The sequence below is a fragment of the Chrysemys picta genome, chromosome 13, assembly GCF_011386835.1.
Source record: "Chrysemys picta bellii isolate R12L10 chromosome 13, ASM1138683v2, whole genome shotgun sequence".
NCBI classification, from domain to species: domain Eukaryota; kingdom Metazoa; phylum Chordata; order Testudines; family Emydidae; genus Chrysemys; species Chrysemys picta.
The window spans coordinates 41455636-41481798 of NC_088803.1; the positions used below are offsets into that span (position 1 = coordinate 41455636).

Sequence of the window (26163 nt, forward strand, 5' to 3'; positions counted from 1 at the left end):
GCTTTGCATAAAATGAAAAACAGTTACTATGAGAAATGTTTACATATAAATTCTTAGTTTGCACTGTGGCTAGTTTAGTGGCTAAAGCAGGAAGTCCTGAATCTAGTTCCCATTCTCCATAGATCCAGAAGAACTTCATAGCAGGCAATAAAGCCATTCCAGATTTATCTTGATGTAACAGAAATGGAGCATGGTGAACAAATCTGTTCTATTTTTGCTCCTGACTAAGGCTATATCTACATACAGCTTATGTCTGCATAACTTATGTTGCTCAGGAATGTGAATAAACCACCTCCCTGAGTGATACAAAGTTACACCGACATAAGCTCTGGTGTGGACAGTGCTATGTCAGGGGGAGAGCTTCTTCTGCCAACATAGCTACTGCGGCTCATGGGGGCTAAAGTATTTAAGCCATCGGGAGAGCTCTCTGCACACTGTAAACTCTCTAGTTTAGCCCTGCCCTAAGGCCTGGTCCACACTAACCCCCCATTTCGAGCTAAGGTACGCAAATTCAGCTACGTTATTAACGTAGCTGAATTCGAAGTACCTTAGTTCGAATTTACCGCGGGTCCAGACACAGCAGGCAGGCTCCCCCGTCGATGCCGCGTACTCCTCTCGCCGAGCTGGAGTACTGGCGTCGACGGCGAGCACTTCTGGGATAGATCCCAGAAGATCGATTGCTTACCGCCGGACCCAGAGGTAAGTGTAGACCTACCCTAAGTTAGTGACCCTGTTCAAGACCTCTAACCTCTTTACTCTTTTGTTTCCTCAGTTCTTACCTGGGGATAATGCTCACTTCTCACAGGACAGTGGAAAGGCTTAAATATTGATAAAAGACCTCGGAGGTCATCAAGTAACAGTTAATGTGATGTAAAAATATATTAACTCACCACAGTTAAAACTGAAGAGCTTACACGGATATAATTACAGTAAATCAAAGCCAGTTCTTTGGTGTTTTGGAGTTAATATTTCAAACACCCCACATTCTCTTCTGGACTGTATGTTCCACTGCATCCTTTAATATAATCCCTCATTTGAATGTTCCATATTTCAGAAACAATTTGCTAAATGAGTTGACTTTGGTATGCATCAGTGGTTTGAAACTACAGGCTGTATACACTGATGTGGCCTAATTCAGTGTCTGTATGTAGAGAGCTGGGTGAGAAATGGTTTACCTGTATCATGAGACAGACTTCAAAAAACTTCCTGTGCTGCACTGAGTCAAAAATCTGAAAAGCTTTCATGAACTAAAATATCAAAATATTTCAGAGTGGGTCAGTTAAAATGTTTCATCTCAATGGGACTTTTACATTTTTATTCAAGTTTTATTAAATTTGAAAATAAAGTTGTCAAATGCCAAAGTGGAATTTCATTTCAAAAATGTCAAAGTGGGACAGACAATTGGGGTGGGGGGGGGGGGGGGAGAGAGAGAAGAGAAGGAGACACAAAATAAGGAATTTGTCAAAACAAACCTTTTCCTTCCCTACAAATTTCAGTTTGTGTCAGAAGAGTCCAGGCTAGCTTTATCTATATGTTAAGGCATTTATTGTGTCCATGAAATGCACTAAGGACTAAAACAGAGCACATGCAGTATTTAAGTGCTAATATGGATGCCTACTATATAATAGTCTAGAAAAATAGTTTGAAATTTTTTTTCCCCCAATTCAGCACGTTTCGTACTGTTTACCTTAAGCTTTTTGTATTATACCTCAGTGATTAACAAAGTCATTTTAAAAGGACTGTTTATAATAGACCTGAAAATTGCATTGACATTTTTGTCCTCTTGCATATGGTATTTTCTAACCAAAATTGTATCTAGTATACATTTTATATCAGCTGCCACAATCTCACACACCTCCCTAGCCTACTTCCATTATCACTACAGTGATTAGTCTCAGGATCACAATAATTTTCAATAATGGTGGAAGCGATATTTAAAGGCTGAAAATGACAACTGAAAAAGTTCTTACCGGGAGAGATGCACTGAACTGAGATGCAGAGTTCTAATCCCAGCTATGGCATGGAGTTGATGCGTATGACTTAGGCCTGGTCTACACTGCGGGGGGAATCAATCTAAGTTACGCAACTTCAGCTACGTGAATAACGTAGCTGAAGTTGACGTACTTAGATGGACTTACCATGGTGTCTTCACCGCGGTGAGTCCACTGCTGCCACTCCCCTGTTGACTCTGCCTGTGCCTCTCGCCAAGCTGGAGTACAGGAGTCGATGGGAGAGCACTTGGGGATCGATTTACCGCATCTAGACTAGACGTGATAAATCAATCCCCGCTGGATCGATCGCTGCCCGCCGATCCAGCCGGTAGTGAAGACATACCCGAAGGGTAAACCATTTAATCTCTACCTCAGTTCTGTCTGAAAAATGGGGTTGATACTTCAATTTCCCCGTTTATTAGACAAATCCTTGGGACAAGCACTGCCTGTTATGTATTTTCACAGTGCCTAGCTGAAGGAGCTCCTGATCTCAGTCAAGATCTCTATGTGCTCTAGTGATACAAATACATAAGCAAGCAGTGGTGTATATACATAAAATTAATAAGTACAGCTGCCTTGAAAAATAGTATTTTGTCATAACTAAAACGTTTTGTGGAAACAATTTGACAACGTGTGTTTGGAAGGTTTCAGGCGCAACAGGGAATTTCTGAGGTGGGGAAAAGAACAGGCAAGTACCCTAATCACTAGTCTACCAAAGTCTGTCATCTTTTCAGTCCCATAAATATTTATTTATATGAAGTGGAGCATTGCCAACAGGAAAGATTGAGAAGAGAGCAATTGATTGGTGTCCAGTGTTTTTTCAAGCAAAAATTTGAAAGATCTTTTGTTGTGTTGCCAAACGTAAAAAAATTTCAATTTTTCACAAAAGGAAATTCTTGTCTGGCCAGCTCTATTAATAAGAGTTTATACTTATTTGATGCATATAAGAGCAAATTTCTGATTTGTCCGGCCAGGTGCAGATGAGAATGCATCAACATCCCTCCCCACTGGGAGTACTTGTATGTGAACAAAGAGCTCCAGCCCTTCACTGGAAATTAGTCCCCTGAATTTGACCAGTTTAAATCTATTATACTTTTCTGGTATGTCTTGTAAGGATTTTATCAACATCTAAAAGCAAGAGGTATCACCCCATACAGCTGCCAGTGACAAGCACCTAAACAATAAGTGGCACCATAGCAGTCCAGTCATTTCAACTTGAGGAATGAGTACATCCAAAGGTCAGAAGACTACAATCCTTATTTCGGGGCAGATTCTCAGCCTTGGTCCACTGCCTTTGTTCAAGGGAACAGAAACCAGCCACAGAAATTCCCATGCTTTGATTCCCAGCAAGCATAGCTATTTCTTGTACCTCCTTCCCCACAATCCCCAGCAAAGAGGCAAGTTTAAGGTCAGGAAGAAGAAATGGTTGGTGCACGTTTTAGTCACTTCACCCATAGCTGGTGTCTGGTCCCTTACGTCATAATTAAATTCACATTCTTCCAAAAAAAAATCAGATGCCTTTGAGGGCCACAATTTAGATCCCCAAGGAAGCACAAGTGACTCCTGGACCACAGGCTGCACACCATCAGACTGCAGAATCTCCATATGTGCTTCCCTTCCTGGTCAATTTAAATCTTCCGCTGTCTTCCAGCTCAGGATCAGTTAAAATGGAGATCTTAGAAATACATTGGGCATGTTGTGCCCAGGCATTGGAATTACACCTGAACTGAATTAGGGTCTTAGTTCATATGTACTATTTCACAGAAAGTTAGTGTATCCCTATGTGGAACTAAAACCTGGAGAGGATCTCTCGCTCCAGTTAGCAATGTGGGCTGAGGGAGGAGAGAGAGAATGGAATAATAGCAACACCATAGACTTGCAAAAATCTCCGACTTTAGAAGCAGCAGGAGACCCTAAATTATTGAGCATTTTAGTCATTTCATATATATTATCCACCCTCCATACACCAGGGTGGGTTTATTTTGCTGTTGATATCAGAGGAGGATAGTAATTACATCTTAATGATTGTAAGGGGATCTACTTAAAGGGCTTATTAAAGATCCCCTTCGTGCTTCAGTAGAAGACTACAGGATCTACTGCAGACCTCCTTTGCTAAAGTGAACGATGACACAGACACCTTAAAAACATAGGTCTCACCAGTGTAGACAAGCCTTAACCACACAGCTGAGGTTCTCATTTTCAAAACAATTTATTTTAGTTATGAGTGAGAAACCATCCTAGCCCCTACACATACTACTTTAAAGAAAGTCATTTTTGCTCTGATTCCCATGTTTATTTTTAAGCTCCAGGCTTTCCATGGACTTCCCCTTCATTGAGGATTAAAGCCAAGATCCTCAAATGTGTTTAGGCACTTAATTCACATTGATTTCAGAAAAAAGCGACAGAGTCCTATGGCACCTTATAGACTAACAGACCCACTTCGTATTCACCCACGAAAGCTTATGTTCCAATACGTCTGTTAGTCTATAAGATGCCACAGGACTCTGCTGCTTTTTACATATCCAGACTAACACGGCTACCCCTCTGATCATTGATTTCAGAGGGAGTTAGGCACTTAAATACCTTTATAATACATCAGATTTCCAACTCTTCTCCCCCCCCCCATTCACCCAAATCCAGTTTTCAAGGGTGCTAAGCACAAGCAGTACCCCTTTACTTCAATTGGAGTTGAGTGCTCAGCGCTTCAACAACAAAAATACCACCACCACACAGGCCCCAAGTTGTTTCAGAAGGCATTTGTCTTCAGTGACCACTAAGTCCATGGCAAGTCTGAAGCTTTAAAGATCACCCCTTATCTGAATTATCTATGAAGAGTTCCTGATCTCTTCCATCCACTGTTAAGAATGCATTGCATAGAGTATAAATCTAGGAGAGGTAATCAAGTGGAGGTAACTGAAGGGGAAGCATGGGCTTCTTTTGCAATCTTTCTAGAAAGACAGCTAAATAGACGTTCTTCAAATTAGTTGTCTGGAATCTTGTATTCAACTGACCTTTGATCATTTAACTCTCCAGTGTCACTCAAGTTTTTAAAACAAAAAAAGACAAAAAGGCAAATTTGCAAAACACCAAAGATATATTTACATCCACATGTAATAACATACTCAACTAAAGTGAAATACATTATAAATTAAAATGAGTAATGTGTGTCTACTGCTTGACAACTTAAGGTTTCAACAATTTAAAAAAATCAGACAAAATGGAATGAAATAAATATAACAAAACAAAATCAACAACTTGTACCTCTATACATGCACTGTTCTCTCCAAAGAAACATATAAAAACCAGTAGTATCCCAATAGTTAATACTGATGGGCAAAAGTGTACTTTGAAGTACAGGGTTGTAATTCCATGAAATGGGCAAATCTTTGGGTACATTGTTCTGTAATCCATTCCCAAGAGATTTGGGAAGAGGCCAAAAAATAAAAACTTGGAAAAAAAAAAGTGTACCAGCATGAAAGAGATTCTTTTAAAGACAGATTTGGCAATTCAGATTTTTTTTTTTTAATGCAGCCCTCTGGAATTTTTAATTACATATCCCCTTAAGATGTATAAAGACAGTTACAGCATGCATTCTATAAGACTCATTGAAAGATCGGAAAAAATAGATTAGCCATCTTCCAAGTGAATTCATCTTCAAAAAAAAAAAAAGCTATAAAAGTGCAAAACTAGAAAAACAATCTAGATTATGTACATATGGCTCAGCTTATGAACAGGAAAAAAAGTAAATAGTGTACAATTTCCTGATACACAGCACTTCATTACATTGCCAGTTTACAGAGACATTAAAATTAGATTCCATTTAAATTACAGGAACTAAGCCATACAACTAGAATGTCTCAAGTTGCATAATGAAAACAAGAATTTCTATGCTTGGCTATTTTACAATTGCTATATGAGGGGCAAAGAGCAAAATGAACAGTGCAAAAAAAAATTTTTTTTTTTAAACTAAAATATATGGAAGTCAAAACTAGGTACAGAAGAATCAAGTCTCAATTACAGGCTTTATGTAGAAACAAAAGTCAAAATATGCAACAGCTCAACTGGCTGATATCTGGCCATCCTCCTTTAAATTTAATTGCATGTGCATTAGAAAAAACTCTTGCTGTCTTCATAAAAATACAAGGAACAAAGTTCTCCCATAGCAGATTGTTCCTTAGTATACTTCCAACACTCCAGTTTGTAATTAAGATGCTAGAGGGATATCAAGAAGCTTCTGAGCACAGTCAAGTAGGGCAAACCATAAGCCACATCCCCTTAAGAAAACTTTGTAGTTCCTTATGTTTTTATTGTAAGCCTGTTACATATTTGTTATTTTTGAGTCTGGACAAAATGATGCAGAAATAAAGATACTATGTTGTTCATAAGTGAAAGAGTATTACATTTGGTAAAAACCTAAACACTTGAAGTATTCAAATATTTCCTGTTTGTCCTGTGAGTCCTCTGTACATTCTGCTATTAGAGTTTAACTGTTGGTGATGGTTATGTTCATCTAAGAGACTATGAACTTAACATAAGGAGAGAATTCTGACTGTTCCAGGAACACTATGGAAGATTCTGCACAGGATGTGACAAGAACTGCTTCTCTCTCTTGCTTTTTAAGATAAGATGCTGGAAACATCAATTCAACAGAAGGAAAGTTTGCTTCAACAAATTATGGTCCTAGTATGTGCAAGATTGAACAGCAAAGAATTGCACCTTAGCTAGGATGATCACAATACTTCTAAACTGAACAATTTAATGTCGTAGTTTTTAAATAACTTTTTCAAATGAACTAACAGTTATAGCAGAAAAACACAATATGAGAAACTGCCACCTCTGTGAAAAAGGAACAGTATTTAAACCAACATGCTTAGATATTTACAGAGAGTTTACCTGAGGTGCAAGGATTATATACTATTTCAAACAGCATCTCTTTTCAGCAGCGCTCAAGTATGTAAAAATATAATTCCTACCTAATATTTGGTCAATTAATTCTAAAGAAAAATATTATTCAAGACCTACATTGAGATACACATTCGCCACACCTTTATAACCCAACTGTTCAGACTACAATTTTTTATGGCTATTTGGTACAAATGTTAACAGAACCAATATTATAAAACTGTAGTGTTTTTATATACAGTACAATCACAGCTTAGTTCAGTAGCTTTCACCATTCATTTCTCTCAAGGGATGAACTGCAAGTAATAACGCCACAAAATATGCATTTGCGTCCTCAGACCTAGAACAAACCAAAAATAGTTTTGTGCTATAAACTGTAATAAAATTCAAATACAGCTAGAGAAAGATCTTTAAATATTAAAATTGAAATTTTTTATACATATACACACACACACACACTTTAATAGGCATATTTAGACAATGTTTTCACATGAAGTGTGGCATCTATTTGGTAGATTAAAAATTGTCAATTAAATCAGCTTTTCAAGACATTCAAACCATGAATAGAAATATAAGGAGGAACTAAAGTTAGAGACAGATATCTAAGCTGGGGGGAGGTAGGGAAACTTGACTGGGAGGCATTTAGGGGGGGGAAAAAAAAAAAAAGTCAGACGAGACTAGGGTGACCAGATGTCCCGATTTTATAGGGACAGTCCTGATATTTGGGTCTTTTTCTTATATAGGCTCCTATTAACTCTCCGCCCCCATCCCAATTTTTCACATTTGCTGTCTGGTCACCCTAGACGAGACCCAAGGAACAGTGCTGTAGCAAAACAATCTAACAAGCAATCTAACATGCTGCAGATATAAAAGCTTTGCTTTATGGACTAGAAAGGTGATAGTCCTGTAGAGCATATAGAACTATATGTAAATTATTGCGTAGGTCTGGACACTGCAGCATTCAAGCAGCATCTACCTGAACTGGAAGGAATTCCAGAAAGAGGAACAAAAGCAGTTAGAGACTAGAGAGAATATATAAAGCAGGAGTAAAAACTGGATACAGAACGGTTTATGTATAGTCTTTTCTAAATGTTCATCAGCTGAGCATCTGAACACATCAAAAACAGTTACTTTATCCTAAACAGCGAGAGGGAATAACTACCCTGGATTATAGTGATTTGGAGACAAACGTGGATTGTGTGACTTGACCAAGGTTACACAGAGTCTCAACTCCAGAGTTACAGCTAACTGCCTTGACTATAAGACTCCCTCCTGCCTCTCTTGGAGAAACAAATAACTGATAAGGTTATATAACTCCAAGCACATATAATACATGAAGTGTCAGTGTCATAGAATATCATGGTTGGAAGGGACCTCAAGAGGTCATCTAGTCCAACCCCCTGCTCAAAGCAGGACCAATCCCCAGACCCCTAAATGGGCCACTCAAGGATTGAGCTCACAACCCTGGGTTTAACAGGCCAATGCTCAAACCACTGAGCTATCCCTCTTGAAGAATGATACACAGGATGCCATGCAATCTCTACCCAGAAAAATAGTTAAAGTTTGACTCAAGCAGTGGAAATTTAGTTATTTCACACCATCTTGTGAATATTCAAAAATGCAGTGCAATGCACAATCCCATACTGGCAGGGACGTTTGTCTGACATGATAGCTTAGATACCAAGTTTAGGGATCAAGTTTTCATAAGTGCATGAATCCTAGCTAATACCAGCTGCCTCCTCATTTGTAACGGTCAATTCTCCTTGCAGTTTTTTTAAACTTACATTTTAACTTTGAGTAGATCCTTCCCTTGAACACTTAATAGTCTGATATTATAACCCTTTAATCTAAATTTAATAGATTTCATTTAAATATTGCTAATGCTCCCATTTGTTTTGGAAAACAAGCTCCTCCACATTTACTATCAAAGGTGAAGGTTCTAAACCAAGTCATTTGGACTTTTCAAAATACAATCCTAAACACTGACAGTGATATTTAGTTCATTTTTCATAGTAAAGGGGACTTTCATTCTTCTCACTGACATAATTCACACATTTTTTTCATAACTTTTCTAATAACTCCATGTACCAATATATTTGATGCCAGATTTAACAAATATCAAAAGTAAAACCATTTAATTAACAGGATTGTTTACCATTTCTTGAAGTAAATAATCAAGTTTTCTTGTCATTTGGTCGAAAACGTGCATTGCCAATAAAACTCTCATAACTTCGCTTTTGTAGCATGCTGTTAGATAAGTGTTGGTATGACACCGGCCTTTTTCCTGATAAAGTAAATTTTAAGAGGCATTAACAAGATTAGTTGGAAAACAAGGCTCATCATACAATTTACTCAAAACCCTTTTCATTTGCGAGTGAAGTGATTTTACAGTGCCTTTCACCCAATGATTTAAAAGTGCTTTACACAAACTACTTATGTACGTATGCTTTGCCACTGAAGTGCAGACAGCTATGGAGTGGAAGACAGCAATCAAACCAATGCACAGCACAACAATTTTAGAGGTACAATAAAGACATATTGCAGAAGAACAATCCTAAAAAAAGTGGTATGGAATTTTAGGCATCTAAGAAAAAAATAAAAACTTTAAATATTAGGGCCTTATATGAAACATCACTCCCATATACAGGTAAGTAGAATGAAAGGCTGATGGAACCTTTAAAGTTTTACTCTTACACAGATCAGCAACATGTAAGCACAATGTAATGCAGCCTGTACACGTTTTTTTCAAAACAGTTTTATTATTTAGTAAAATATCAGTGTACCAGTCTAAAAGTGAATACTTCCAATGATCTAGAATCCACATTGCCTTATGTCCATCACAATAATTTTTATTGGGCTTGCATTGTAAATTATTTTACAGACACATTCAATTTAATTTATTTTAAAACTGAACAAGTCATCTATCTAAATGCAGTGGTATTAGGTACATGATTTCTACCTCCTCTACATGCGTCATATGCATCACTTTCAAACAGAAGTTTTTGATAATTTAATATGCCATGGTAACAGGTTGCATTTCAAGTTTAAGTTTCTTTTCAATGTGATAGTGTACAGAAAGTTTAGTTGTTTTTTTTTAATCTTTGTATGTATTTACAATGGACAGACCTTGTAATGCTGTTACCAAGGCAGTATCGTGCTTATCGATTTAATTACTAAAAGTATCACTTAAGATTTCTAAATACAGGTTTAAAATCAATGCTTGGTCATGTTAAATTTTATTAGCTTATGTCAAAAACATTGCATAAAACTTAGAAAAAGGTCATATCTGTTTCAAGAACCAATACTCCATTAGGATACAAAAGCTAAACTACTGTCTATATTCCATGAAAGCCTTAAATGCACTGTGAAAAAAAACAGTAATTAATCTTAATTAAATTAAAATGGCAAAGATAAATTAATATTTCAACATAATCTACAAAATTGCTGGAATATGCCTGAGCAATTATCTTCAATTTTCAGTCTCGGCCAGATCAATCAGCCAACAGGTTACCCTTGATAGAGTGTTGCCACTGCAAAGGATGACTAATTTGAGAGTAACACAAACTGAGTGGTTTCAGAATGTTTCTGTCTCTTCAGGGCAATGCAAACTGGCACAGTTTACGAGCAGTAAACATGGTTTAATCAAGTTTGCCAAGTGGAACATATTCTCATGACAATTTGATCCAGCATTTAACGTGATATAACATGTTCATAGGACCTAAATAAGGTTTCCACAAGACAACACAGGCCATAAAAAGGGGTTTATCATCATGTTTTAGAATATCATCAGGGAGAAATAAGGGTACCAGAACTTGCAGCTGTACACCTGCAACTATTTGCATACGCTGTCTTATAAAACATATCCCTTAAGAGTTGCGAGTTATTACTACTTTTTACTTTACTACATACTACCTATGTACTTATAATGGGCAAGAAAGTTTCTCTAACTTATACCACAGAAGAAAAAAAGACTTCTTTTCAATCTCCACCCCGCCCCCCCTTAAGTGTATAATACTAAGCACAATTTGCCTGTCTCCTATTCCCAACTCCCCCCGCCTTCCCTCTCACATAAAACAGATCCATCTGAATTTACTCATGCATGGGGCAACATCAAGAGGATTATCTGAGAGTTGGAGGATAATGGGACAAGTCAATGAGATGACAGTTTGCAAGAGGTTTTTTAATTATTATTTTTGAATGTCATCTCAAAAATGTATTGGCCTAGAAAGTCTATCTACTTGGTTTCTATCTACTTCTAAGGCCTTCTTCACTGTAATATCTAATTGAGGCCTTTTGACCATCTATGGGAAAAAATGGTGGTTTAGATGACTAAGAAGTGGAAACTGCAGAACTTATTTGATGAAGTTTAAATTCTCACCTGCAAGCTACAGACCTTACTGCCTACAGGTGCAGACATCGGCACCTGTAGGACTGTTCCTACAGACATTACAATTGCCACATGTTGCAATGTGTGTATTATGTTGTCTACATGCTCAGATTTCAGAAGTAGAATTTTCTTCAGATGCCATAAAGATTTTAGCATAGGAAGAGGTCTAGGTTTGCAGATGTTTTTAAGAAGCATAAAGGAAGGAGAAAATCCAGGTGAACAACAATGTAGGCATTATAGAGAGTGTCTCATGCTTTGTTGCTTCTGTAGGTTGAACTCATTCACACAAAAGGGGTTTGTTGCATTCCCACCCCCGCAAGCTCCCATCCCTTTATTTCAGGGACTCCCTGCAATTCCCTCATTTCCCTTTGGCTCTGGTTGTGTCTCTCTCCCCTCCATAACTCCTACTGCCATACCATTGTACTCCATTCTGCCATGTGGCCTCCCTTTCCATCCTCCACTCCGTGTCACCATTCTTATTAATCTGACAGAAAAAGAGCCATTCAGGTTGTCAATATTTTAAACTCTACTGAGAGGATTGGCAGACCCAAGACAGATATAGATATAGATAGATATAGATAGATAGATATAGATATATATATATGTGTGTGTGTGTGTGTGTGTGCGCGCCCGTGTGCGCATGCACGCTAAGTAAATGCAAGCAAGGGGCTCGAGGTGTTTCCCCCCTCAATTTCCTCCTCCTGGTTTTCACTAAAAATCAATAGGGTTCTACTCATTAATGCCTAGAGCATTTCTTGAAATTCTGGGATTATTGCATGCAGGACCTTCTTTTGCATGGCCAATAATGGCTTCAAGATCTACAGAAGGCCCTCCTTTGAGCTGAAGGACAGACCATCAGTTTCTTCTGAACATGTAAACTGCACATTACTCACAATAAGCAGTTTAACAAAAGATGAAAGGCCGAGACCGTTTCAAAGTTTATAAATTTGACTAGTGGATGGCTGTTTCTGTGTCTAGCTGTCAGATGGTCAAAGAAGTTACAGGCTCTATCACTGCAGCCAGTGCTGTCTTGTGTTTCACCAAAAATGCACAATGGTAGCAAAGTAATGTTTACAGACAGACAATGTCCACATCAAATGAAGACTTAAATACTTTCTAAAAGCAAACTCCCACATTAAAAAACTTCAGTACTCAGCTAACAATAAGATTTTAGCAGTAACTTCTGCCAAGAGCCAAGTTACTTAAAATATTTTGATACATTTATCGTTTTAAAAAGCCAATCCATCAGATAATTTCTCCCCTTTTACTCCCTTCATTGTTATTTATACAAGAATGAAAACATACACCCTCCCAATCCAGAGACAACCCATACCCAACTCACCATCTATTTCATATGTCTCCAAAGCAAGTCACATACCCTACCAGCCCAATGTTAATACATTTAAGGCCTGGGCTATGCTTAAAAATTAGATCAACCTAGCTAAGTTGCTCAGGGCTATGAAAAATCTCATTCCCTGAGCACCATAGTTAGGTCAATTTAATTGAAGAATCCTTTTTCAACATGGCTACAGCCTCTCAGAGATGGGATTTTTCCATCAACGTAGCTAATTCACTTCCATCGATGTAGTGTAGACATATCCAACACCTTAGCTGTTCTGCTGTGGCCTACACATTGCTGAGGACATTGCCCATGTAACTAGGAACCACAAATATAATTTCAAACACTCAGAAATGAATCAGATATTTCATTCCACCTCATTCATCAGATGAGAAATAAAGCTGTCACTCTTCCTCCAATATTCATACTAGTGGAGACTAGGTTTACACATCTCCACCCAAAACACCAATACTAACTATACCTTTGAACTTCCAAATGCAGGCTTAATATGTTGCCATCAACAAATCTTCCATGACCCAAACTGGTTTAGCACTATTGATTACCCACCACAATATATTATAAATATATTGCCTTATTTTCACAGAGGACAAGTTGCTGACAAAGTTTGAAAAGTACTTAGCATGCATGCCTCAATGGAACTCAATGGGTTATGAGGCATAATTAAAGTTAAGAAATTCTTTAGATGTCTAACATTTTAAGACAGTTTTAGTAAAATGCAATTGATATAGATAAGCTGCAAAGACATCTTACAAATCATATGTTAGTCTATAACTAGAAAGCCATTGAGTTCTACATAGTACAGCATTTCAACTTTAGTGGCTGTGTTAGACTGCAGTACAAGAGTACAAATAGGCGAAGATAGGAATAGCAAGATCCCAAGTTTTCCCCCATAACTAAATTTAGTCTCAAGTCCACGTTGACCTCAGTGGGAGCTCTCAGATGGTCAACATTTTCTAAAATTAGGCAGGTGCTTAAAAATGGATTCATGCATTTAGCTTTAGGCTTCTGGTTTTGAAAGTCTTGGCTAAGACTAGAGTGATATACACCAAATGAAGTTCCTACAGTAAAATGTTAATACTATTGATGAGTGATGGGACTTTTCAATTTGAATATTAAACAGACAACACATTTCTAATGAAGTGTTCAGCTTCTATTAAAATTAATTACACATTAATGTAACCCACCGAAGTTTTTAGTTCAGATGTTTAATATATAGGTTTAAGGCAGACCTGAAATAAGTTTTACAGGATTTAATATATTTTGGAGGTTGGGCTTTTTTTAAAAATGCTCTCTTTGGAAGAAATTCTATTAACATTCCATGGGGTCCAAGGTTTCTTTGCAAGATGTTTAACATCTAGCATTATCATTCTTTAATATACTTTAGAAACATTAACTGACCCACTGGGAGTACTAACAGTAGTACATATTTGACATCAAAGAATCAGAATAGCAGTCCTAGGAACACTTAAAAATTAACCTTTTAGAAAACTTCTACTTTCTGCAACTGATGTTTGTTACTGTGTATATGAAGCAACAAGTTACAATGATTGAATTTAAAATATGAATACTTTCTGTGACCTCAAATTTATCATAAGCCATTGAATAAGAAAATAAAATGCTGACAAATCATCATTTGCATCACTAGCATCTACTGGTGCGGAAATAGTTTTGTGCATTTAAATATCTGATTTTGAATCATTTACCTTAAAATTAGAGCAAAAATTTAAGTTTTAGCACAGTTATAGTTGAGTATATACAGAGAAAATACAGTACCTTCTATTGGAGAGCTGGTTGCTTGGCCATTGCTAGGTCCAAAAGAACCATAAAGTGGTCCAGGGCTATACGGCTCATAGGTTTTCAGAATAGTCAGTACATTTCGAGAATCAACTTCATCTGAATTCAGAAGCCCTTGTTTGGTTGGCAAAACAGAGGATGCAGGTTTGGCATGTGAACATTCCTGAGGTAACAGATTTGCATATCTGTTTGCAACACGAGATCTGCTCATGTCATATCTTCTGTAATTAACCCTTGCAGAGTCAATGTGTTCAAGAGCTAACAGATTAGGTTTCACTCTTTTAGAAGACGGTTCACCAAATTCTAAGTTTATGTGACCCGCAGATCTATTGCAGAGATATTCTCTTCCTCGATTACTGAACCAGGCAGATTCATTAAGGGGAGAATCATAGGAGCTATTGATACTGCTACTAACTACACCAGGTTGAGAAGCTGATATATTTAGAGTTTTTGCTTTAGCTTCACCTTTTTTTACTCTATCCATTACTGAAGAAATAATAGGATTTGAGTGCAAATCTTGCTGTGGTTGCCGACAGCTACTCGCCTGAGCTCCAATGCTTTGTGGTTTGTAAGACTTCAAGTTACTTGGTGTTGAACTGCTGGAATCTACCATTGGAAAAACAGGGACTTTGCTCTGTAGAAGGGGACACTGTTTAGTCTTCTCTGTATGCAACTGTTTTGGTTGCATAGATAGGGAAGCCTTGCTTTTATTAGGGTTAAGAGTCAGGGGAAGCACATCTTTACCAAGAAGAGCTGGTGGGCATCCAGTACGCCTGGCTTTAGCCAAAGCTTTGTTTCTGTAACCATTTTTGTTAACAGTGTCAGGATTGTATTTATGCATCAACCTCTGGTGTATCATTAGGACTTCTGGATAAAATGTTCTATAAGTACAAAACGGGCAGGTGCTGGTTGCTAACAAGCCTCTAGCAGTTGAGATCACTGAACATTCTTGCACTGTCCCAGTAGATAAATTTAACGGCTTTTCTTGAGAGCCCACTATATGCTTGTTTGCGCATTTTTCGGCGCTCTCTCTCATTTCTTCCATGTTATTTTTGTCCTTTAAGGCACGAATCAACTGGATATCATCTCCTTCCACTGTCACTAAAGCATCTCTCTCTTTTTTATCATTGGAATCATTTGCCTGTGATTCCATTAATTCTTCCTCTGCTTTTAGCTTTTCCAGGTAAGAAGCGTCTGAGTTCTCATTCATTTGATTTGAGCTATTACCAACTGCACCCTTCTTTGAGTCCTGAGTATCATTTTTCATGGTCAAGATGACTGGACCACTCAATATGCTCTGAAAGGAAGAAAATATCTCTTTTTGTTGCTTTACAGGTGGGCAGCCCTTTGCATCTTTGGCACCGTCAATAAACCTTTTTAAGTTTTTGGTTTCTTGAGCACCATCAGTGGCTGACAGGAGGTTCATCTCCTGACTTTGTAACAAAACTTTGCTGTCACTTTTCACATCTGTTGCAACATCGGCCTGCTTCTCCTTGTGATGCCTCTCTAAGTGATACCTCAATGAAGTTTTCTGGGCTGCTGCATACTCACAAAATTCACATTTGTACGGTTTTTCACCTGAAACAGTTTCATCAGAGAATAAATTTGATGCATATTGATTCAAAATCTTCAACATAATTAAATGATTCCGTGGGTTTTAGAATTCACAAGACTAAGATGATATAGGTGTTCTTTTCTCCTCCCCCTGCTCAAAACATACACACTTATGCAGACCCCAAATTGATCCATGAACCCTAAGAACTATACCTAGTGGTTTTTGTGGGATTTTTGTGTGGGGGGTGGGGGAGGGTGTGTGGGGGGGGGGGGGGGGGAAGGTTTAGCTACAGTGACATCTTCTGGCTAGGATAAGAGTTTTTCCTACATGTTCAGAAGGTGTAAGGATGGTAGTTAGCAATCTGTTGAGTACAGACAAAAGAAATAAGGATAATAAAAAGGGACCCCAGTTGATCAATTGCAGCCACGCGTAGGCACGGCCAAAGACGACAACGACGACGACAACAAGGGCTGGTCAACAAATGGGAATAATATTAGCCAAATGTATAAACAGTCCTTTGAGAAGAAAAATAGGGATATTTACGTTCATTAAAATACACTGACTCGGACAGTTTCTTTGGAGGGGGGAGTACGTGTGGGGTATGGAAAAGAAGCTTTACTGAAAACAGAGACACCAGTCTCTTGACACTGCAGCAGTGGCACACACTCATACTTGGGAGTTGTATTCTGGATTTTTAAAAGCAGTGTGATAATTAAAATGAGTGAAAAGCAGGATATATGTCACAAATCAAAGTGTAGCAGACACAACAAGAGTCTAGTGTAATATTTGTCTAGTTTACAGTAGATTTGAGTTTAGGAAATTAAAATAAATATGCATAGCTGTTTAAAGCTATGTTTCATATACTGTTCAATTGCAACATTGGAGATTTTAGATCTTAATTTCAGCCATTTTATAGTTTTAATTTGTTCTTAACAGGAATCTAAAGTTCCCTCTGATCTGGATTAAGCAGACCTTCTCCTGAAGAATTTAAAATCCTTTACCTGTATGAGTTCTGAGATGAATATTGAGGTAATAATTTGAGCGGAAATATTTCCCACAATAGCTGCATTCTCTGGAGGCCCCAAGGTTTTTAACTCTTGCTCTTTCCAAGCCATCTTCATTTTTATCTTTGCAAGAAAAAAACAAAACATGCAAACCTATATTACGAGTAAATACAGATTTGGGCTCCATGTGTTTCAACCTCAAAAAGCACAAGTGTCTGCTAGAAATCACATTCCCCCCATTTAATTAGGGGATGCTAACTCCAAATATAGATCTACAAAAACCCCTCTGATCTACATCTGACTGTCAAGAGAGTTAAGAGACTTCCAGTTGTGCGTCAGATAGTATTGTGGTTTGTGACGGATGAAAGATCCATTGGGATTGAAACAAAATGCAAAGCTAGGCCCTAAGAGTTGAACAAATACATTTAATTAAACTTTAATCACTTATGCCTCTCTCCATTGTGTATGCCATATCTTATAAATCCTTTATGGGCCACAAACAGACCAAATGTTTTCTTTAAGATAGGAATTTAAGCTAGAAAAGATAAGATACAGACTTATAGTACACTGCTGCAGAAATTAGTTTGCACTAATCAATGGAATATCGTGCCTGTGAGAGACCATTTTAGTATCAACAGGTCTTGGTAAAATGGTCTTCATTTTTGTCCCTGGGACCTATCAATATTTAAGTTGAGATGTGGCAAACATACTGGGGTAAGGAAGTGACATGACTAGTGTTTCACAGAATTTAACATTTTTTTCAAGTTCACAGTTAGAGAAACTTGGTCTCTTTTTGTAAGTGTAAGCACAAATAGTTACCACTAGAGGGTAGCAAGTGCAGCATAATGTCTAAGAAGGAAGAGGAGAAAGTTTTATTTATGAATACTATAAAAGTCAAAGTCAACAACTTTTTTTTTTAAAGCAGGCTGCACTGAGAATACTATTGAGGACACCTACTGTCATTACTCAGGTGAAAATGTACTAGAAATTATTTTGTTTTAAATGTATTTTTTTTTTAAGTAAATTCATCCTTTTATTTGGTTAATCACTTATTGTTTCTCAAATACTGAAGTGGCTTAAAATGGCTCAAACTTGTGCTGGAAAAGTATTTTGTTTTTTAAATTTACATTTAGTAGAAAATTGTGATAGCAGTTTTAAACACACCCATACAAACTGATATATGCATTGGAACTATGACTCAGCATCTCATGATAACTGTTTTAATGCAGGAAGATAACAGCAACTGAGAAGGATCAACAACAAGAAGTACATTTAGCATTTCTTAATTCAATCAGTATCACAGCCGCCAAACTAAGGGTTGTGCATTGCTAAAATTGGAAAAAATGCAATAGAGTGTGCCAGGACATTCTGTACGTTGTGTCTTGAGGTTATGCAAGTATCCTTTCTTTAAATGCGGACACAAAGTAGGTCACATATAAGAAGAAGGTGCAAGACTATAGTTAGAAATGCTAACCAGTTAAAATACCATCTTTGCTACTTTTTTTAAAAAAATATAAACCCTAATCTCCTAGAGAGTACAATAAATATTAACTCTAAAGTAATTGTTAAAGTTTTAATGGGCCAGATATTCCTGTCCTACACAGGATTAGAACTTTGAATCTCAGCAGTAACACACTGTTTGATCCTGACTGCTCTGGCCAAGGAAACTGTGTTAGCACTTTTCTTCCAAGTAATGTATTTAAGCATACCGGTCTCTTAGTCAATCACATGCGAATAACTTGCCTACCTTTCCTCTTTCTGGTAATTTAAGGCTGTTAGTCCCTAACATTGAGTTTTTCTAACTTCACATCATTCAAGGGAATATGCTACATACAAGAGCATCAACCAAATTGTTTAGAGTTAATTCTTCAGGTTTTTAAAGTTCTAATATCTGCAGATACTAAACACTAGACTGTTCTGCCTGCCGCCACAATAAAGGCAGAAAATGAAGAATAACTTTCATTTTACAATATTTCTCCAGATTATGCAAGGCCATATAGGGAAGAAAAACTGGAAATATTAGTCCATAAGCTAAATTACTACTTAACTGGCATCACAGAGACTGGGCGAGATAAATCTCATGGCTGGAATATTGACAGAGGGGTATAGGTTGTTCAGAAAGGACGGGCAGGGGAAAAAGGAAGAAGGTGTTACATTAGACATCAGAAATACACACTTGTTCAGCGGTCCAGAAGGAGATTAGAGGCAGACCATTTGAAAGTCTGAGGAAGATAAAAGGAGAACAAACAAAAAGAAAACACAAAAAGAGGGGATATGTCATGGTCAGAGTCTAGTATAGACCAATAAATCAGGAGGAGGAGGTGGTATAGGAGACATTTCTAGAGCAATCAACAGAAATATCCAAAAAACACTAGACCTGATAGTAAGGGAGGATAAATTGCCCAGATATCTTTTGGAAAAGTAATATGTCAAAATACAAAAGGCCCAGGACATTCTTGGACAATTTTTTGTTTCAAAAAGGTGGAAGTAGTAATTAAGTAGATTTAATTCTGACTAACAAGGAAGAATTGGTTGTAAAGCTGAAGGTGGAAGGCAATTTGAGTGAAAGTGATCATGAAATTATTGATTCTAAGGAAAGGAAGGAGTGAGAGCACCAAAATAAGGACAACGAACTTAAAAACAAAACTAACAAGCCCAGAGAACTGGTCGTTAAGGTCCCATGGGAAGAAAATTCAGGAGGATTTTCCCTAAGGGGAAAAGAAATTCAGGAGAAACTGCCAGCTCTCAAAGAGACAGACACACACAAGCAAACTATTCCCACATGGAGGAAAGAGGCCAACAGGACTCCATTAAGAGCTTTTTAACAACATGGGGAGGAGAAAAAAAATAAAAAAGGAATCCCACAAAAAGTGGAAACATGGGCACATTGTTAAGAGTGTGTACAAAAGAATAGTACAAGGATGTAGGGACAAAATCTGAAAGATTAAAGCACAACATAAGTTACACGTAGCAAGGGACACAACAAGCAATAAGAAATGACACACACACACACACACACACCCCCCCCTAACAAGAGAACGACGAAGGAAAGTGTAGGTCCTATACTTAGCAGGGAAGGAGAGGGAATAACAGATGACACTGAGATGGCTGAAGTGTTCCTATTTTGCTTCAGTCTTCACTTAAAGGGTAAATTGTGATCAGACACTTAACACAATTAACATTAACAAGGGGGAAGGAACAAACTAAAATAGTATTCTTTAACCTGTTTTCCTAAGTTAGATGCACTCAAGTTGACAGGGCCTAACTGAATGCACCCTAGAGTACATCAGGAACTACCTGAAGGAATACTGGAACCATAAGCGATCATCTTTCAGAACTCATGGAGCACAGGTGACGTCCCATAAGACTAAAGAAGGGCAAACATAGTACTCATCTTTAAAATGGGTAACAGAGAACTTGGGAATTGTAGATCAGCCAAGCCTATCTTCAATACTTGAAAAGATACTGGAACAAATGATTAAACAATCAATTTGTAAGCACCTAAGGGATAACAGAGTTATAAGGAATGGCCAATAGGGATTTATCAAGAATAAATCATGCCAAGCCAATCTAGTTTCCTTCTTTGATAGGGTTACCGGCCAAGTAGATTAAGGAAGTTGTAGATGTGATATATCTTGAGTTTAGCGAGGCTTTTGGTAGTCCAGCGTGACATTCTCATAAACAAGAGAAATGTGGTCTAGATGAAGTTACTATAAGGTGGGCGAAAGGCCATACTCAAAGAGTAGTTGTCAATGGTTCACTGTCAAACGGGGGAAATATATCAAGTAGGGTCCCATAGGGGTCTGTCTTGGGCCTAGCACTATTCAATATTTTCTTTAATGACATGGATAAAGGAGTAGAAAGTATACTTAATAAATTTGAGAATGACACCAGGGTGGGAGAGGTTGCAAGCACTTTGGGGGACTGGATTAGAATTCAGAACAGCTTTGACAAATTGGAAAAGTGGTCTGAAATCAACAAGATGAAATTCAGCAAATACAAGCACAAAGTGCTACACTTAGAAAGGAAAAATCAAATGCACAACTATAAAATAGGGTTTAACCATCTAGTAGTAGTACTGCTGAAAAGAATTTGGGCATTACAGAGCATCACAAATTGACTCTAAGCCAACTATGTGATGTAGTTGCAAAAAAGGCTAATATTCTGGGGTGTATTAACAGGAGTGTTGTAAGTAAGACACAGGAGGTAATTGTCCCTCTCAATTCAGTAGAGGTGAGGCCTCAGCTAAAATACTGCATCCGGTTCTGGGCATCACACTTTAAGAAGGTTGTGAAGAAATTGGAGAGACAATCTAGATGAGAGCAACAAAAATGAGAAGTTTAGAAAACCTGACCTATGATTAACAGTTAAAAGAGTGGGTAGTTTTAGTCTTGAGACAAGACGACTGGGGACAGGGGGTCCGGATAATTGTTTTCAAATATGTTAATGGCAGTTATAAACAGGATAGCAATCAACTGTTCTCCATGTCCACTGAAAGTAAAACAGGTAATTGGCTTAATCTGTAAAATAGGCTGATTTAGGTTTGATATTGAAAAAGACATTCTAACTATAGGGATAGATAAACACTGGAATAAGTTACAAAGGGAGGTTGTGGAATCCCATCATTGCATGTTCTTAAAAACTGGACAGACTTCTCAGGGATGGTCTAGATGGCCTCGAGGTCCCTTCTAGCCCTATATTTCTATGATTATTTTTTCAAAAGAAAGTCACTATATTTGGACTACAGTTGCCAAGCAGTTTCTCAGGAATGGTACCCAATACTATTAAGGATTCTTGGAAATGGGGATAAGAAGAATGATTATACAATTTTAGTTCTCTTCATATATAGTTCTTTGGGGGGGGTGGGGGGCGCTAACTTAAGCTTGTACATTACATTGCATTTCATTTTAATGATGCAGTGACAACTAATTCTTTTTCTGTGGCAATAAACTACTTAAAAGTCTACTTTTTTAACCAGTTATTTTAGTGATTTTCCCCCCCTAACCATTGCCTGCACTTGCTATTTAGTTTGGTAAATTAATTTACCACCATAATTTCCTAAACCCATAGCATAAACACAAGGACATTAAATATTTTACGTACATTAATGAGATGATCTCAAAGTGGAGATACCAACCCCCTAACATTTTGTCGTCTCTGGTCATTGTTTATGATGGACAAATTAGGCAGATAATTTAACATTTCCTTGCTTCGTACAAGAAAAAAAAATTACAGATATCTATGCTATTTTAATCTAAAATGTTCATATATACTTCTTACCCAAATGCAGTGTGTCTGGTAGTCCATCTTCAGATCCATCTTCAGAGCCTCCCTCTGTTCGGTCTACTACTCCATTTTCATGTAGGGTTACAATTAAGTCTGCACAGCATGTTCTAGAAGTGGCTGAAGTCTCTACATCAGTCCTCCTATCTCTCTTATGTACTCTTGAATGAAGAACTAGCTGGTGGTATGTTCTAAAGGCTTTGCCACACTCTGAGCAGTGTGTTGGTTTCTCTTTGTTTTGTGACAATTTAGGATCCATCTCCATAGAAGGCACTTCACCACTGGGATGTTTCAGTTTGTCTTGGGACAGGGTACCATTTCCTGGACAACTGCTACTTTTATTTACCTTTGACTTCCCAGCATTTTCAGTCTGACTAACCTGGCTACCTTTATTTGTATTCCAAATTTCACCAAGTTCTTCTTTATCAGATGATGAATCATCATTGTCTGTACTCCCTTCTTGCCCTGGTTCTTTAATCTGTCCATGGCCAATAGCAACTTTACCTTTGGTTGCGAGCTGCCATGCTTGATATGTATTGAATGGATCCAGTTCAGCTATCCATTTCACAGGTTTTTCTGATTTTCTCTTTTCTGGAGTCACATTTGGTCTTAAGTTCAAAAATTGCAGAAATTCTTCTCTCTGAGTCACTCCTCCTTTATTGGCTCCATCAGTGACTTGTGGGCTATCACCATTGGATGCTGACTCTTTGGTGTGCACTTTACTGTGCTCAATTAAGTTCTCTTTATTGAGAAATAGGAAACCACAAACCATGCAGATTTTGTAAGGTGATGTTACATTTTCAGTTACATGCTCCTGTACCACCTCATTAATTGTTACTGGGCTTTCAGAACCTTGTTGAAGCTTATTTCTTGAACCAGGTTTACCAGTATGCGTTCTCATGTGATTTTTGAGGAACCAAGGCTCTTTAAATCTTCTTCCACATACATTACACCAATATGTGAAAGAGTCCTTATGCTTTTTCATGTGAGTCTCAACATCAAAAGCTTCATCAAACGTTTGCCCACAAACTTCACAGCTAAATTCTTCATTGTCCTTTTCATTATTTTCTGGTGATGGCAAGTCTGTTCTAACTTGACATTTATCAAGAGGACTAAGATATTCTGCTTCGACACGCAGAACTGCTGGTTCACAAAGCGTTGGTCTATGTTGAGTTAGGACATGCTTACCAAGTTCTTCAGGATGTTTAAAAGTCTGATCACAAAACATGCAATCCAAAGACATACACCCCTCCGCTTGCATCAAGAACTTTTCTTGCACATTTTTGTAAGAAATTGTGTTGGTCCCTTTTATCGGCATCGAGGCATCATTATTCTCCATCTGTGCACCAACAGTACTGGCTATCCCATCTGGTCCCTCCATATATACTAAAAGGGGTTGAGTTGGCATATTTCCTAGGTTTCGTTCCCTATCATGTATTAATGTGACGTCTCAATTCTTCCTGGGACGTTCTCTGGTCACAATAAGGACACTTGTAAGGTTCTCCTCACATATGCATGCAGATATGCTAGGCTAGAAGACTACTGCATGGAAGTTCTTGCCACAGATGTCGAAGGAGAATACAGATAAAAATCAAAATATACCCATTGGGGTTTGTTTTCTTGAGCTACTTTTTCTGCTGTTTAAGTTCACTTAACATTAAAGAGAGTCTGTAGAAGTCATCAGTTGCACTTATTTCTCCCTTTGTAATATTTCAAATACTTCTATTGTGCAGGACAGAGTCAAGAAGAGGCTCAGTAGAACAGAGAACTCCGGCACCTAGAGAAACAGAACCACAACTAGCTTTTAAAATTAAAAAAAATATCAAAAAATGAAACCAGTAAGACTTTTTAAAGCGCTATTAATCATATCTCAAATACACAGATAAGTTTTATATTGAAGAAGCCTTTAGCACTCATTCAAAATACAAGCTACGTTTCCAATATGCCATAAAGAAGGGTTAGATTACATCTCTTCCCTGACCTACTGGGAATAAGCAGCATAATCTTGAACACCAACTCATCTTTTTCCTGCTAATTTCTATACTAATTTGTTATATAAAAAGCATTTCACCCAGCTACATTAAAAACTCATCAGGACCCATATTTCAGATTACAAGTCTGCTGAATCCATATATCAGTGCGTATATTAATGCATTTTTAAGTGATGCAACAAGCTGAGGTAGTTACACATTAGTGCTGTGAAAACTGCCTTTTAGAGAGAGATACCGTAGGATTTTGGATTTTATCCTTATGGCCTATGGAAAGGAAAGAGGAGAATTCTAAACTTTTCCAAGCTTAAATCAGCTTGAAATTATTTTCACATTAGTGGCAGATAGTACAAGTTAGTAAAATGTCAGTATAAATATAACAGCCTCACTAATGCCATTATTTAAAAATCTGTCACTCTGGATACAAAAACTAGGTATTAGTGTTTAAGTGCATAAACTGCACAGACACTTCATTTTGAATCCCATTTTACATATCTATTTTAGATTATACACACAAAAAACCCTCACTTCTAAATGTAAACGCAAATGCTTCCAATTTAGAATTACTTAAAATAATTAATTTGTATGTTTTTAATCTCATTTACCATTTAAATAATATTGAAAAGTGTTGATGTAACCAGTTATACTTACTGTACATTTGTAAACATCATTACATACCAAATTAAATCTATTCACGGTAATAAGTCATCTTCTTTGGGCAGTCAAAATAAAAATGATAAAGCAGAGTCCAAAGGACTCTGATGTCTTTATTTGTTTATTTATTATTAAAGGAACTAATACACACCACCTGCTCATTTTGAATGCACTGCTTTCTTCAGATTTTCAGATGTGTGGAGTTCTGAACTTATTTTATTTGTTTGCCTTAAACCTTGAAGTTTCCCAAGTTACCACTATTTATCAAGAATTTCCTGCAAGAGATTCAGAAAATACAACTTGAATTACTATGCTTCAAAGCAGTCAGTTTGCGCATGGCACATTATTATGCCCCACATAATATCAGTTCTCATTATGGTATCCTGAAAATAGTTCTTTTTTGAGTTTATTTTGATGAGAAGAAGTGGTCAAATTTAGGTTGGGCTTAGCTAACGCGCTAACTAAATCCAACCTAAATTTACCCTGGATGTAATAATTTTTTCCCTGAATGTACTTGACCCCTTCAGTGTTTTAGCACATGCTTTACTGTAACATTCTTTACTGTGCCATTATTCAACTGAAAACCTCAAAACACTTTCATAAACAATGAGCCGTAACATACTCCTGTAAATTAATTATTATTGAGGTAGAAAGATTAAGTTATTTGCCCGTAGAATTCAGAGGTCCCAATTCTCAGTCCATCACTGCCACGAGGCAACTCTTCCTGTCTAAATACAGTCTCAGAATTCTTGAAATAACTAAGCAGGTTGAACCTATGACATGGTCAACTTAAATTTTAAATTCTCTTTCTTTTCTGCAAGTGAACTTCAGCCATAAAGATTTCATTTATTAATTTTGACTCTAATTAAATGTCAGGTTGACCAACAATAGTGATATAAGACTGGCTTTGTTTTTAGAAAATTTTGGTGCTGTATGCAAAATTTCTCCATGGAGCTAAAATACTGAAGTATATTACTAACATGTGAACTCACTAGTTAATTTTTTATTTCATATTCCCACTTGTTGCTTTGTTCAGTGTCTTTAGTACATAAATACAGATTATAAAATTACTGGTGATGGATCCATGGTTTTGCTGTTCAAGTTTATCGTTTTATGGTAAGTATGAGTAAGGGTGAATGTGTATGTTGTGATGGGAGAGGCATTGAGTTGTGTGGATGTCAAGTGAGGAGTGCCTGCTGCAGTGAGGGGCTGTGTGTGTGTTTGGGGTAATTGTGTGCATTGGTT

The 26163-nt window shown here is 37.3% G+C and overlaps 1 protein-coding gene across 5 annotated transcripts in view; it reads right to left on the bottom strand.

Moving 5' to 3' along the window:
- Positions 1 to 5066: 5066 nt before the first annotated feature.
- ZNF217 (zinc finger protein 217) overlaps positions 5067 to 26163 on the bottom strand; it is a 37585-nt gene continuing 16488 nt past the window's right edge. For 3 of the 5 annotated variants that reach the window (XM_005284179.5, XM_024109178.3, XM_005284181.5), the window contains exons 2-6: positions 22274 to 24053; positions 16991 to 17116; positions 14414 to 16012; positions 9049 to 9177; positions 5067 to 7233 (exon numbers count right to left, since the gene is read on the bottom strand). In XM_005284179.5, coding sequence (XP_005284236.2) covers positions 9068 to 9177; positions 14414 to 16012; positions 16991 to 17116; positions 22274 to 23684 — 3246 coding nt within the window. In that variant the 5' untranslated portion in view covers positions 23685 to 24053 and the 3' untranslated portion in view covers positions 5067 to 7233; positions 9049 to 9067. The remainder of the gene's footprint in view (positions 7234 to 9048; positions 9178 to 14413; positions 16013 to 16990; positions 17117 to 22273; positions 24054 to 26163) is intronic. The other 2 variants (XM_005284182.5, XM_065566017.1) reach the window with 1 other exon arrangement.